General features: G+C 34.2%; 2 protein-coding genes across 5 annotated transcripts; one reads left to right on the top strand and one right to left on the bottom strand.

Moving 5' to 3' along the window:
- Positions 1-3,070: 3,070 nt before the first annotated feature.
- On the top strand, positions 3,071-5,927 carry LOC111390668 (immediate early response 3-interacting protein 1-like). Of its 2 annotated transcripts, none has more exons than XM_023015731.1 (3): positions 3,071-3,343; positions 4,638-4,906; positions 5,645-5,927. In XM_023015731.1, exon 2 carries the CDS (start codon positions 4,641-4,643, stop codon positions 4,872-4,874), a length of 234 nt encoding a protein of 77 aa, XP_022871499.1. In that variant the 5' UTR covers positions 3,071-3,343; positions 4,638-4,640; the 3' UTR covers positions 4,875-4,906; positions 5,645-5,927. The 2 variants fall into 2 exon arrangements, with proteins under 2 accessions (XP_022871499.1, XP_022871498.1); XM_023015730.1 differs by having other exon boundaries at positions 3,084-3,343; positions 5,640-5,927.
- A 1,633-nt stretch (positions 5,928-7,560) lies between these two features.
- Positions 7,561-11,469, bottom strand: LOC111390667 (proline transporter 1-like). Of its 3 annotated transcripts, none has more exons than XM_023015727.1 (7): positions 10,986-11,461; positions 10,196-10,420; positions 9,967-10,061; positions 9,390-9,579; positions 8,743-8,867; positions 8,367-8,582; positions 7,561-8,070 (listed from the first exon to the last, which is right to left on the bottom strand). In XM_023015727.1, exons 1-7 carry the CDS (start codon positions 11,212-11,214, stop codon positions 7,693-7,695), a joined length of 1,458 nt encoding a protein of 485 aa, XP_022871495.1. In that variant the 5' UTR covers positions 11,215-11,461; the 3' UTR covers positions 7,561-7,692. The 3 variants fall into 3 exon arrangements, with proteins under 3 accessions (XP_022871495.1, XP_022871496.1, XP_022871497.1); XM_023015728.1 differs by having other exon boundaries at positions 10,969-11,192; XM_023015729.1 differs by having other exon boundaries at positions 7,687-8,268; positions 10,986-11,469.
- Between the last annotated feature and the right edge of the window lie 3,194 nt (positions 11,470-14,663).

Raw genomic sequence — 14,663 nt, 5'->3', positions numbered from 1 at the left:
TCAACAAAAGTGACTTTAAGTGGGAGAAATGTTGAAAATAAAGTCACATTTTTGGACCATAAAACATTACTTAACAAGTAAGAAAAATACATACATGCATACAAGTGGAGGTGGTGGCAAAATTGGAGTTTCCAACTAATGATAGCCACATTTTTTTGACCAAATGGATAAGGTGTTGATTTCTTAATTGTTAAGAAAGACTCCATGCATGCATACAAGGGAGGTTGAGAAATTCAAGTTTTCTTTCTCCATTTACTTGATAAGCTAAATGTGTAGAGAATTCTAGCAAATGAAGGTGGCAGAACTTTGACTCTTCCAAGCAATTATGGAGGTTAAAAATCTCTATAAATATGGGCAAGAGTTTGAGAGAAAATGGTGTGTCATATGGAGAGGAAAAATTAAGAGAGAAAATTGTAAGGTAGAGAGAAGAGTAGAGAGAAAATTTATTATTTTTTTCCTACTTGTTTTCTCATATTACAAGAGAGATTAATTGTTATTATTTCCTTGTATTTAAAGGGTGTGTTGTAATTCTCCTACTATGGTGAAATTCTCCTATACTTGCCCGTGGATGTAGCTTAAATTGGATGAACCACGTAAATACCTGTGTCTATTTTTAGCTATGTTTTCTCAATTCCATTATTTGTCAACCAAACTCGACCCTCGCGCTTTCTCCCCAACACAATCGTCTCGTAAAATACAATGACAACGTCACACAATAGGAGTGTTCCAAATTATATAGATCAACGAACTTGCTTATGTTTTGAACCCTTTTTATATGAAATTTAACTCCAAACAAATGTAGAATTTTGATGTGAATATGCAGTAGCATGATAATGCGATCATGGAATGAATGAATTAAAACAAACACATGGAGTCTATACATAGTCGTTGAAAAAATTTGTCTCAAAAGACATTACCTATAAAAGAGATACAACTATTGGAATTAGTCTTCATATTTGAAGAGACACATCTATTAAAAATAATAATACCAAAAATCACAATCTTTCATATAGAAAGACACTTTTTCGGTAAAATAATTTTTTAGAATATTCCATAATATTCTACGTAATTTACGTATTTAAGTAACTTAAATTTGACTTATTTTTTCATTCACCAAATAACAATTTCCACTTAAATAATTAAGAAGTGATCAAAACCAATTTCACTTATTCAATGTCACTCGCTATTTATTGTGTTAAGGGTGGTGAAAACGAGGACATGAGGGGAAAAAAAGTGAAGATATTTTGAATATTTATTTTATTATGAAAAATGTTTATATTAGTGGAAGTGTTTACTTAAAATCTAGCGAAATTTGTAGCAGTGTTTCTTAACCTTTTTAATTTTTGTAGACTTTCTCACAATCTTCATTTGTGCTACTCACAGTCCCAAATTTTTCAAAAATATACATCTGAAGTCCAAATGGATGACTGTTAGTTGACCAAGAAAAGTGAGAGTTGACCAATTTTGACTAAATTGAAAGGGGTGAAATGGTAATTTGCATTTTTCTCCCATTAAATAAGTTAAACTAAATAAAAAAATAAAGAAAGAAACACTTTTTCCCTCCCACTGGTGGTTGATCGCCATGCACCAGACGCCACCACACCCCTACTCCCACCTTCTTCCTCCTACTCCACCCACCACACCCCCACTTCCACCTCCACCTCCACCCAATCAAAACTAAATAACCATTCACGACCACCAACATCGATCTCCTCACCACTACCATCGACATTACTGGTAACTACCCATATAAATTACAGTTAAACCCCATATCGCTCTTCAATTTTCACCCTCATAAATTTTAGTGCTACTCAACGCATGATCCCTACAAATCTCTCTTGTCTCTCTCTAAGATTACCCCTCTTCTCCCATTAAATAAGTTAAACTAAATAAAAAAATAAAGAAAGAAACACTTTTTCCCTCCCACTGGTGGTTGATCGCCATGCATCAGCCGCCACCACACCCTTACTCCCACCTTCTTCCTCCTACTCCACCCACCACACCCCCACTTCCACCTCCACCCAATCAAAACTAAATAACCATTCACGACCACCAACATCGATCTCCTCACCACTACCATCAACATTACTGGTAACTACCCATATAAATTACAGTTAAACCCCATATCGCTCTTCAATTTTCACCCTCATAAATTGTAGTGCTACTCAACACATGATCCCTACAAATCTCTCTGGTCTCTCTCTAAGATTACCCCTTTCTCTTGTATTTCATGTTTTGTATTTGTACCGAAAGAGCAATACACTGTTCATAATTTCTTTTTATTTTTTTACTGTTTCAAGATCAAGAAATTAATGTAGAAATCAAAATCCATGGCGAGCAGAAAATTGTGGAAGTGTGCAGTGCCAAGAATCTCATGCCTAAAGACGGCCAAGGCACGACTAGTGCAAATGTGATTGTCGATTTTGAAGGTCAAGAAGCTCTTTTCTTGGAAAAGTGATGATTGCTAGGAGCAATTTTGTGAAATCTGGTGAGGAAGGGCCTTTGATTTTTTTTGGTGGTGGTTGCTGCCGGTGTTGATGATGTGTGGGTGGCGGTGGTGGCTAGCCTTTGTCCAGAAATGTTGGCAGTCGGTGTGGGTGGGAATAGGGAAGAGTAGAGTGAGAGGAAGAATGGTTAATTTTTAATTTTTGGTTATTTTATTTTATTTTTAACTTATTTAATGTGAGAAAAAAATACAAAGTTACCATCTTACCTTTTTTAATTTGGTCAAAATTGATCAAATTTTGACGCACTTGGTTAACTAATGGCCCAATGAATTCATTTGGACTTTAGATGCATATTTTTGAAAGATTTGAAATTGTGAATTGCATAAAATGAAAGTTAGAATAAAATCTACAAAAATTGAAAAGGTTACGGACTGCTGCTGCAATTTTCTCTAAAGTCTAAGATAAGAATCGGAACACAGAGGGCTTCGTCGGTATTTAACATTGATGACGCGCGCCTAACATTGCTAATGAACGAAAGGGGTAAACCATATCGGATCTTTTCTCGTCAAATACAATACAAGTTTCTTCTTCCTCCAAAATTTCAAGGCGAGTGATTAATATGTTCTGAATTTTTTTATTCTAGGTCAATGATTGATGAGATAATTCGAAGTTTAGCTCAGTCTATTAAGTCATTTTCGCTTCTTTCTTTGCGTTTCCTAAAAACATCAGATCACCATGTGTAGACTCTGCTGTCTGCAGTTGTGAATCTTTAACACATAATTATGTTATTATTGTGGGTTTTGTCTAGTTTTTTATTGGGAGAATTTATTTTAATGTTTTGGGCTGAAATTATTGTGCATAATTAATTGGTGTTTGGTTTGCTTCTACGCACACGGGTATGCACTTCTCATTTATTTGTTATTTGACTATCAAGTGGACACGGATGATTTTTTAAAATTTTTTTTTTTTAAGTGACTGAAATGAAAAAAAAAAATGCATAATTCAAGAACAATGTTGTTTACGCCAAATATATTGAAAATTTTATGATTGAAATTTTAAAAAGGAATTGCTGCCATTTTTTTTAATTTTTTTTTTTTTTTATGTAGACCGAGTTCTTGAGTAGTTAGTTAATGTGTAGCTAAAAAGTAGGAAAAAGTTTTGGTTCATCGTGAGAATGTGTAGGAATGTGTGGTTGAAAATGAGCTTATGAAAAAAGAGTTTTTAAAGAGGGGTTGTCAAACTGGGGCTGAAATGTGAAAAATGCATAATTTAATAATACTGTAGTTTTGTTTTTCTTAGTAGGGTGAATGTTAGGAAAGTATTCCAGGTCACCATTTTGGTTGGTTGATAGCGATCAAATATCACTTTTTTCTAATGAGGAAATGAGCTATACCTGAATTAACTCAGCCCCTAATAATGAAATGTTTGAGTTGGTGTAAATGGTGTACGCAAATGAACATTTTTATGCCGAAGATTGACATCCTTATAGTTCTCTGTGGCCACTACGGCCAGCATCTTTAGAATACCTTGGAATTGAGCATGAACATATCATCCATTAGTATCAGAAAGTCAGTTATTAAATTGTTTGTTATTGCAGTAATGGTATTTTACCATGCTAAACTTGAGAATCTTTCTCCATATAGTCAGTGGAATATGGCACTTGGTCTTCCTCATCTGCTCTTCTTTTTGTTAAACAACTTTATCGAAATTAAATGAGAAAGCTCTTTCGTTCTAATTGTTGAGTTGTTAAATGACTAAATATCCATAGGATAAACGTAATGGACGTAATGAACATGAGGACACTAAGATGGATGAGTGATCATGCTAAAATGGTTAAGATAAGAAATCAAAATATATGCCAAACACATGGGGATGGTGATTGAGGATAGTAGGTCAGGCACTAGTCATTACGTGTTTTGCATGCACAGAAACTCGTTCAAACTAGTGATGTGATCTAGGTATAGTATGTCAGAAGGAGGGAGAGAAATTAAATTAACATGGTCATTGGTAGTTGCTAAGGATTTATGTGCTTAAAATCTTTTAACAGGTCTATCGAATATAGTGGAGGAAAAGGATTCAGTTAGATGATCTAGTGACCTTAAATTTGTTGTGGAAAAAGGTTTAGTTTGTTGTTGTAACTAAGAAAAGACTTCAGAAAAGAAAGAGATACTAAATCAGTATGTAACACAGGAAATGGGTTTGTGGACACTGCTGGAGGGCTGCCTGCTTCTTGCAAATGCACTGGCCATATTAAATGAAGATCGTGTGCTTGCCCCCAGGGGGTGGAGCTTCCAGGAATATTCTGGTGTTAGGAGAAAATCGTTAAAGGGGCAAATCATTGGTCTCATTTATGCTGCACAGTACTTAAGAGTGCCTCTTATACTTCTCAACTTGCTCTGCATTCTTGTGAAGCTGGTATCTGGATGATTTCTCGTTGGAGGACTCGTTTTGCTTAGCAGGTAAACTTTATTTGTAATTCACAGTTTTTTCAATGTATCTTTGGATTTGCTTAAAAGTTATAGCCTCTGCTTGGGAAGAATTTATAAACGGTTTAGCAAATAAATAGGTAGAAATGATTGCTAAATAAGTGGATAGTACTTTTGGGTCAATTGGAATGTGTGGTTGAAAATGAAGTTTGATTATTTATAGATAATTATAAATTTTGCAAAAGGGTGGCAGCATAAAATTTAATGGGCGTAGGGGTATTTCATGAAGTAAGTAATATATTTATTCTTCATAAGAGACTATAATTTGATTATGAAGTCTTATGAAGTGGACTGAAGACACTTTTCCCCCCCTTCTCTCTGGATTCTAAAGCTGATCTCTCATAGCTTGCCAAATTATCACAGCATCAAATGCTATGAGACATCCCAGAATTCCATAATATTTGTGGGCTTAGAAAAATGTATTTGGAAAGTCAAAAATTAGTCTCCTTTTCTTTTAGGCCAATGTCAATGTGAATTTTTGATGTGTTGGAGCCAGTAACTTTGCGGACCCAAACCTGATATACCACATAAGTGCAAACAAGCGAAAAAATGTGTGGCAAATTATTAAAAATTGAACTTCTTTCCAATATATACATAATGACATTGACTTGATATGCTAGCAGTTAAGAATCTGCTTCATGTTGCTGCACTGGTAGCGTTCTTAAATGTTATTATTCTCGTGATGCTATATTTTCTTTCGTTCCAGGATAGAAATGATACTCGATGCGGAGATTCATTCAATTAAGTGTGGAAAAAGATGTTCGTCTGGAGAAATGGAACTTTTTTACTGTATTTTCCAAATAACAATATGTTTTCGTTCTAATCTTGGTTCGGTTGTTTAATTTTATATCCTTTGTTCGTTGAAGTAATTTTACATTATATGAGTGGTTTCCTTATGGTTGTAGAACATGTTGATCATCTTATGGCAGATTTTACTCCCTTGATAATTTGTATTATTTTCGGTAAGAAGAGGAACCATTGCGTGTATGCTTGATATGCTGTATTATCTATAAGATAGAAAGAAAAATGAAAGTTTACTTTGTGGCAATTGGTTTATGCAGTTGGTAAGAGATAAGAATTTATACTAGTTAGACTATTAAAGATGCAAAAGTTTGATCGGAAGATCAAACTTGGGATCGTCTAGGATATATAGTCTTACTATAAGTTAACAGCCTTAGAGCAAGACCCTAGTTAGTCTAACAAACCAATCTAAACACGAGCCCTTGAGTGCAAACCTTGATCCCGATATATGTCAGATATATGTCACAATTGGGCTACCACGACGACCTAAACCTGTTAGGACTCAGCTATGATAATGTCACCATGAAACCCCAATTCTCTGTACACTAGGACACTTAATTTTACTAGGAGTCATGATCTTACATATCTTGCATAATTTCACAGCCTCACAGGTGTCAGTCTTCTCGAGACTACACCATTAAAGTATCAAAAATACACGTTCCATACTCATTATTCAGGCACACAATGAATTCGTTTGCATTAATTTAGGTTCTAATATTGTCTTAGGCATCAACTGGGGCTAATGGTAAATACCGCACCCGTTTCTTTCACGTGATTCGATATCGAAAAGAATGGACTACGGTGTAAACACCTTGTGCCTTCGTTTCAGGTAATCTGAGATATAAAAAGTATTCCATTGTTGCCAGGTCAAGTTTGTCTCAATCTATGCTCAATATTTGAAGGTACAATTTTTGGCGGCATTAAGGTCAAATAGAAAGTACAAATGGAGGCTAAGCCCTTGTTTGGTTTATCTAAATATAAAATATTTAGTAGATTTTCATAAAAATTGATGAAGTGTGTAGTTTAAAGGTTGATAAATGTTATAGATTTTATGAAATGTGTGATTGAAAATAAGTTTAAACAAAAATGAGGTATTACCCTCAAACCGTCGGTACTTAGCATCTTCATGGAGAATTCAATTTCACTGGGATCATCAAATGAATGCTAGGCAACTCTTTTCTATAATAAGATGAATGAAGCTACGTCGCTCAGCGCAACAAACAAATAACTTAGCTAGAAAAATATAGCATTTATGGATAAATGAAAACAAAGCTAGACTAGGTAGGAAAAGGGCTATGAGATGAAGGCACGTTGATGCGCAACATTTGATTGAACGTTTAGGGCTAAAGCACTATTTTGGTGCAGACTATGAGAGCGATACCAAATTGAGGCATAAAAAATGGGGGCTAAATAGAGACTAGTTATTACCGATTTTATGGGATAAAAGAAATAAAAGACGTTACTAAATATTGAACAATTCAGAAGTAACCATTTCTCTTTGAGAAAGCGAGGAGATAATACGAAAGAGTCCTAACTGCATAATCTCTAAACCCTATAAAGTATTTATACTCGAGCAAGAAGTCCAAATTCTTGATATAGATCACCATGACAACCGTCTAAGCATAAAAACTAGTGCATTCCTATGCATGCATAGATCTCCATTGCTATATACCAGTTCAGGATGAGAGCAATATTCCTACCAACAGAAACGTGGGATAGCAAACTTCTAAATCTGGAGATTTTGTTCACTTAATCTCAATCATAGGGAGAAATATGTGTCAAAGCATAAAGTATTAATCCCGAATTCATCCCACAATCTTCAGCCATGAAATAAACGAACTAAAACATCATATTAATTATGAATGAGAAGCTAACCCTTAATTACATCTTCATTAAGAGTGAATATTGCAATCTGACATACTGATTGAAATTCCCAACCAATAAAAAAAAAAAGAATATTATAAATCGGCAAAAACATGGTAAGTTTTTGAATCTACAGCAATGAGCCTCAATGCAGCAATTGCTGCTGCTACAGACATGCAACCAAAGAAGCAGACATTAAGCCAGTGCCAACTCTTCTGTATGGAAGTCAATTTGTTTCTCTTAGCAACAATGTACATGTGGTTCGCAAGAATGAATGTAAGTGGGAATGTGCTTATAGCACCAGTGAGGCTCATGAAATCTCCTAAAAACGGTAGCAAAGCAGAGACAAATGTTGTGATGGCGAGGTAACCGCCCCTCACTACAACTCGGAATGACAAGTTGCGGAGAGCCAAAGCGTTTCCTTTGATTCCGTACTTGGTGTCCAAATACTCGTACATCGGGCTTGCAAATATCTATAACAGAAGACGCTTCTTCAATTAGTGCAATAAAGAAATGTTCAGTAATTCAACTATATTGAAGAAGAAAATAAGATAAAATCTTCAATAATGTACTCTCAAATCCTGTTCAGTGCTGCATACAAAACACTGGCGGATTTAAAGGGAGGCAATGGAGTCAACTGCCTCCACTAAGATTTGATAGAAAGATGATAACTAAAGGAACATTAGCAAACAACATATCAGTAAAATTGTGCGTATTTTGAAAAATGAATAAATGAAAAAGAACAGTAGGGGAAGGATAATTTGTTTACATGCAAAGCAATAATTGTCTGCAGGAAAGCTGAAATATTAGCCAAAGCCTTCACCCAGACAGGACCATTGACACTGTTCAGCAAATAGGATGATGTGTTGACTCCATAAGCCCAATATCCCATGAAAGTTACAGCATACATGGGCAGAACCCCCAATGTGAACTGAAAATAAAGCGCTTTCATCATGTTCTCAACTACAGGTTTTCGCACTGTTGCCTGTTGCAAGAAGAATAATTCGTCTGTGAGTGTCACATTCAAGCTACATGTGCCCAAAAAAACAATAGCCTAAGCTGCCCCGAAGGAATCTTTTTCTCTGGGCACCCTCCATTTCAAATAAGGGGAGCCAACCTCCTCCCAAATAATATTGTTTTCCCACCTGTATCTCCGGTAGCATTCCAGTATTGAAAGCAAAAACAAGGTTTGCAGATGCACCTATGGTTGTAAAAATCTTGCTGGTTGTTGATCCTGGAATGTTGTAGTCTCTGGAAGGAGCTTCAATCCCTATAAAATATATAAATATTTGTAAGAGTATTAAGCATAAGAAAATTTTCCGAGTAGCAATATAGACAGAAATAAAGCAGAAATACTAAAGCTTTCCTAGATTCTCATGACTGAAAGTTAAGGGATCAAATATAAGCGAGCACCATCATTCTCACTATGTCCATGCTCTCTTATTATTGAGCAAGTACTACATTGGAAATGTGAACTGGACAAAACTTGATAGTATTAAGGAAGACATAATACACTAAAATAAATTCTAGCTGCAGTAAATTAATAAAAATAGTCGGTTTGAGGAGGGAAAACTGGATATTCGGTTTTATTCAATTCATAGATGCAGTTAGGTATTTTGCATAATCAGCAAAAGGTACTAAAGGAAGAATCTTATTTGTCTGTAGAACATGGCACTCTTTATGTGTGATATTTGACATTTTCCTAGTCAAAATAGGGTCTAATCAAGGACATTTCCATCAACATTTGACACTTAATGAGATATTAAAAATTGATAACAGCAAGAAACCATACCATCTTTAAGAGCTAGTGCAAATCCTACAACAATATACACTAGGCTGAAGAATGTTGAAAATCCAAGCCAAATCCCTAGAGCTGACAAATGGGGTATAGCAATGGCAAAAAGGGCACAAGCAACCCCAGCTATTGCAATAAAGTAAGGGAGCTTCATTTCATTATCATCTCTGAAGAGAACATAAATGGCCTGCATATAATGTCAAAAAGAATCAGGATATTAGCTAAATCTTTAGGATTCTCGTCGTCTTATCCCACCATGTTCAGACATAGGTAGAATACTTCCAAACTAGATCGCACATTTGGCTAGATGAATTACACAGAAGTATTAATTAAGAAAAGAAGTTAAAATTTTGTATGCTGTGCTATAAAATCTAATGCAGTGTACCAAACATGCACACAAGGTTTTTCAAAGGTTGGCAGCAGCATGAGAAGGACATAGATCATATCTTCCTAGGTAGCTAATGAGTGCTTCAATTGTCTTACCTGAAAACTACATGTTATATCTTAATGGACAAATTCCATCTAATTTCACGTTGGTTGTTGAGTGAAGGGGAGAAAACGAAGGTAATTTTACCTTAAGAGCCTGACCAGCTAAAATTATATATCCAACATTAATCATGAAGAGATTCACATATTGCAGTCCCCATGTAAGAGAATAAGCTTTGCCGCCTACAAAAGCAAAACCTCACTGAATAAAACAGATTTTAGATAGTTGTTAGACGCAAGAAATGTGAGGTGATTTATACTACACTGAGGAGCTTCAATATCCTTTTGTTATGATGCTATCTTTATTTTGCTCATACCGTATATAAATCCTGCAAGATCTCTGTATCTGATATGCCTCTTTCCTCCAAATTCGTGAAGCTTGGCCACGAGAGAATTTGCATATAGAGATATGGCTGTTGCTAAAATCAAACCAACAACGCCTCCTATCCAACCCAACGGTACCATGACAGTACCAGAGTATCCCAGCACATAAGCACTGTTGATACCGGTGGTCAGAATAAATCCCACTTGAAACCAGGAATCTACATAAAGCAAATTAGGTACAAGTAAGTGTAATTACTACAATTCCACACCATTCAAGCTACCAAAACTGATTCTGAACTTTATAGTACACTACGAAACATAAGAAGAAATTCCCATGACCATATTTTTGCTATGTGGCGGGAACTGAACCCTGGCAACTGCTCAGAACATATTGAAATCTTGTCCATTGTAATAATCACCAAACTCTAAGCCCCATATAATAGGGAAATTCGTCATTTATAAAGCATAAAACTAGACCATTAGGACGATATATTCAAAGAAACAATTTCAAACTCTAATAATTTTTCGTTGCCAAAAACAGAAATTGATCCATTGAACATGTATGCTCGAAGATCTAGTTCACAAGAAAGTTGTCGATCATTTAACCAGAAATCCATTGTTTGACTCTTAAACAAACAAGACATTTTCATACGAAAAACAGTAAACAAAAATCGAACCTAGATAATCAAAGCCGACACATATGCAACATCAAACCCATAAATAATTTAAAAGAGGGTAAATTCTGAATTCATGAAATGGAATTAAATGGAAAAGAAGAAAAACCGCTGCTGATTTGATGGGCTGTGTCAGGAACTTCAACGGCCAAATGATCATCGGAGTGGACATTCCTATGCGTCCCAGACCCTCCAACGAAGTCGTTAGTTCCTTGGTCGTTCATCTTCACCTCCACAGCCACTTCTTCTACGCCTCCGAAGAGCAACACCCGCTCTTCCTCAAATATCACGCTTCCCCAAGCCAGCACTGCTTCTTTCTCTCTATTTGATGGCTGCATTTATTAACCATCAATCCACCCCAATGTAGAATTTTCATAGAATCTCGGAAAGATTGTCGGAACCACCATAAATACTCCTATATGTTGGGATTGATTAATTTGATTGGTTGCGTGTCAATAATTGGCATCCACGGGCCTAATATTTTACTCTTGGGTGGCAATGAATTTGATCATTTTCTAATCGTTGTTTTTCGAAGTTGTTTGATCAAACGGTCTGTAAATTGACACGAAGGATTCGAAATTGTGCGTTTTGAGGGAGCACGTGTAGAGTGACGATATCATTTCTTTTACTAACTTTTCGCCTCTTCGTTTGTTTGAGACATCGGCTGAATCTTTCTCATGCAATACGACGGCGTTTCATACATGGCTGGCAATTGTTGGATTGTGTGTGATTATGTGAACCTCAATTTGCTTCAAAAGATCTTGTCCAGATATGCTACATCATCGTGGCCGTAAATGAGAACAATCCAAAGAATAATTCCACATGTACCGAGAATTATAGACATAAATGATATAAATGCTACGTTGACAACATTTATATGGTACAATTTTTGTGTTTATTGTATCAAAAATTAATGAAAAAATGTCAATTATATTTGTATAAGAATTCTGTCAAATTTTTTCTGTACTCGTAGCAAAATCGTAATCCAAATATTAATAAAAATTGCACTATTGATCTTGCTTATTCTTCAAACAGTAAGTTGGTCTCTAACTTTTTTAAAGTGAAGAAGTTAGTCCTCAACAAAAAATGAAAACTGTCCAAATATCTATTATATTTTCCTCACATTTGAAGCTAAATTTGAATAGAAAATTTCTTTGCTCTGCCTTTGACGTGCTTCTTGCCATGATTCTGGAAACCCACTTCGAAATTTTCATGTTTTTCAATTGAAATCGTATTTGAAAATTAAAATAAATAAATAAATAAACTGGACAATAAATGCAAATAGTTTAATTTACGTCTCGCTTTTTGAAAATTCTCGACAAGATCAAAAGGGAATAGCTATTGCTGCCACTCCGTCTTGTTGACATCCTGACTAAATTTTATATTTTAACTCTATTAAAAATTTAACACAAGACATGTTTTATCATCGTTAAAATGAGTTTTCACACGCATTGTTGTTAAGAAAATAAAAATAAGAAGAAGAAGAAAAAAGAATAATGGTTGTGCATGCAACAACACTTACTTATTTTAAATGTTAGGATCTAATTTATCATTAAAATAATGGATTGGTGACCATCAATGCAATTTGCCCAAAGAATAATGTTGTGAAGTCGTTATCTATACTTTTTTCTTTGTTATTTCTTTGAAAAGGGTCGTGTGTACAGTGCTATACATGTACAACACTCTTACAATTGTGGGACTGTAATTATTTTAATCGTGGCCCCACCTCTTGTATATGAGAGAACTATCTATCATGATATCAAAATTATTGTATTTATAGCATTGCTCTATTTCTATTATGAAACTAAACATAAAGAAATGTCGGAAATCTTGAGAATGACAATTAATATCAAGAAAATGACAGATGGTAACCCAATTGGCTTGATAATGTTGGAGTGTTGGGAATATAAATAGTAAAGATATGATGACAACTTTAATGGCTGTAATTGAAACTCGTTTTTTCTATATATACTATTTTTATAATGGAATATTTTTGTAGATATCACAAAATTTAAAAACAAAAAGTTAACACTTTTACAAATTGTGCTAAAAAAATATTACTTTTTGAATGTGAAATGTCCAAATCACCCTCAGATAAACCTTTTTAGGGAGCATTTAATTCTCATTAATGGTTGTATTTAATGCTCATTGATGTCATGGTGTAATATTTTGAGTTGAAAACATCGTATATATGTATATTATATTGGGTAATATAAATTGTTAAGCAACAAAAATAAAATAAAAAAATAATAATTAAATTCATATGAATGTATAAACCGATTTCATACCCGAAAGACCCCAACTTTCTTCACATCTTCTCCATTCCAACGACAAGAAGAAATTGTTAGTAGATTCATCTTCCATTTTGAGATGTTGTCATTTACAAATTGTTTGCGTTTTTATCTTATAACTTATTATATTTAAACTGTTAAATATAACCATCATATGTATTTGAAAATTTTCAAATTATTATTTATTCATTTGGTTTAGTTCTTGAAATTTTTTTGAATAAAGATACCAATACTTAATATTATAAAGAATTTCTTCCAATCACACCCATTAAATGCTTCCCATCAAAACAAACCGTAGAAACAAACTATCAAATTCGACATTTTCGAAATATCAGGATACACATTTCAACTGTCAAATTTAATGATCGGAGATGAAACTTTCATGCTATTAATGCCGACATATTGATTGTACAGAATGTTTATTGTTGCAATATCAACTTTTCATACATGAGTAATAATACGAGTTTAGCCTATGTATCAAGAGATGCAATTGGTGTGAAGAGTTAATCATAATTGGTCCACATGTTCGAACAAACACGTAAATAGGAATGATGTTCAACGTTTAAATTTGTATTTTGCATGGCACAATAATAGCATTATATGGATTTCGAACACAAAACACATAAATAAGAATTATGTTTAAAGGTTGAAGTTGTATTTTGCATCACACAATGATGGCGTTAAACATTTTAAATTATATTATCAGTTTCGTATCATTATCGTTTGTATGTATTAGTTATATAGATATAACATTACTGATAAAGTACTTTAGACACTTCAACTATTGATTCCCATAGATTGTCTCAGTAATTTTCGACTAATCAATTCAAAGTAGTGAATTAGACTAAAAATTCGGGTATAATGGATAATTTGATGCACAACATTATGTATATATGTTAACACGTCAATCCCTGACAGAAACTAAAAAATAAAAAATAAAGCTGATAACCTATGCATAAATTAGATGCAAAATTAACAAATTCAGTTATGTTGCTGTCAAATTTCTCCTGGAAGCAAACAAAGTTTAAGTGAAAGTTATACCAAAATGAAAGAAAGCGCATCACTACTAGGAATTGTAAAACAAATCTAAAGTAGAAAGTTACACAAAAATACTATTATGATAATTTTTCATTGTGAAGGAAATACACTCAAAAGTGCTATTACATTATTAACTACTCAAAACAACAGTTATACTTTCCTTGAGAATGTGCGACTATTTTCCCCAGTTAACTCCTAGAATGTATCCTATGTTGCTTGATTTAACGTTATTCGACTCTTTTCAACTCTCCCTGGTGAATGAAGTCTCGATCGATATAGCAAGAACTTAAATGTGTCTATCATGGCCTCTTTATGTTAACATCATTGTCACCTCAAACGGGCATGGTCGATGCCAATGGTACATCAACGTTTACTCCTACAAAAAAGTGATTTGAATCGTATTAGTTACCAATATTTAACAATGGAAGATGATAACAGATCCTACCAACATTTAAAGC

This window comes from Olea europaea, unplaced genomic scaffold (genome assembly GCF_002742605.1).
Source record: "Olea europaea var. sylvestris unplaced genomic scaffold, O_europaea_v1 scaffold703, whole genome shotgun sequence".
NCBI lineage: Eukaryota > Viridiplantae > Streptophyta > Magnoliopsida > Lamiales > Oleaceae > Olea > Olea europaea.
This window is presented reverse-complemented; position numbering and strand designations above follow the sequence as displayed.

Excerpts from the sequence above, each read along its gene's own strand:
- LOC111390668 (XM_023015731.1), top strand. The coding sequence starts at position 4,641 with ATGGGTTTGTGGACACTGCTGGAGGGCTGCCTGCTTCTTGCAAATGCA.
- LOC111390667 (XM_023015727.1), bottom strand. The coding sequence starts at position 11,214 with ATGCAGCCATCAAATAGAGAGAAAGAAGCAGTGCTGGCTTGGGGAAGC. Across the intron at positions 8,868-9,389 it reads TGCACTAGCTCTTAAAGATG|GGATTGAAGCTCCTTCCAGA; the intron begins GTATGGTTTCTT and ends TATATTTTATAG. Across the intron at positions 8,071-8,366 it reads AGACAATTATTGCTTTGCAT|ATATTTGCAAGCCCGATGTA; the intron begins GTAAACAAATTA and ends CTTCTGTTATAG.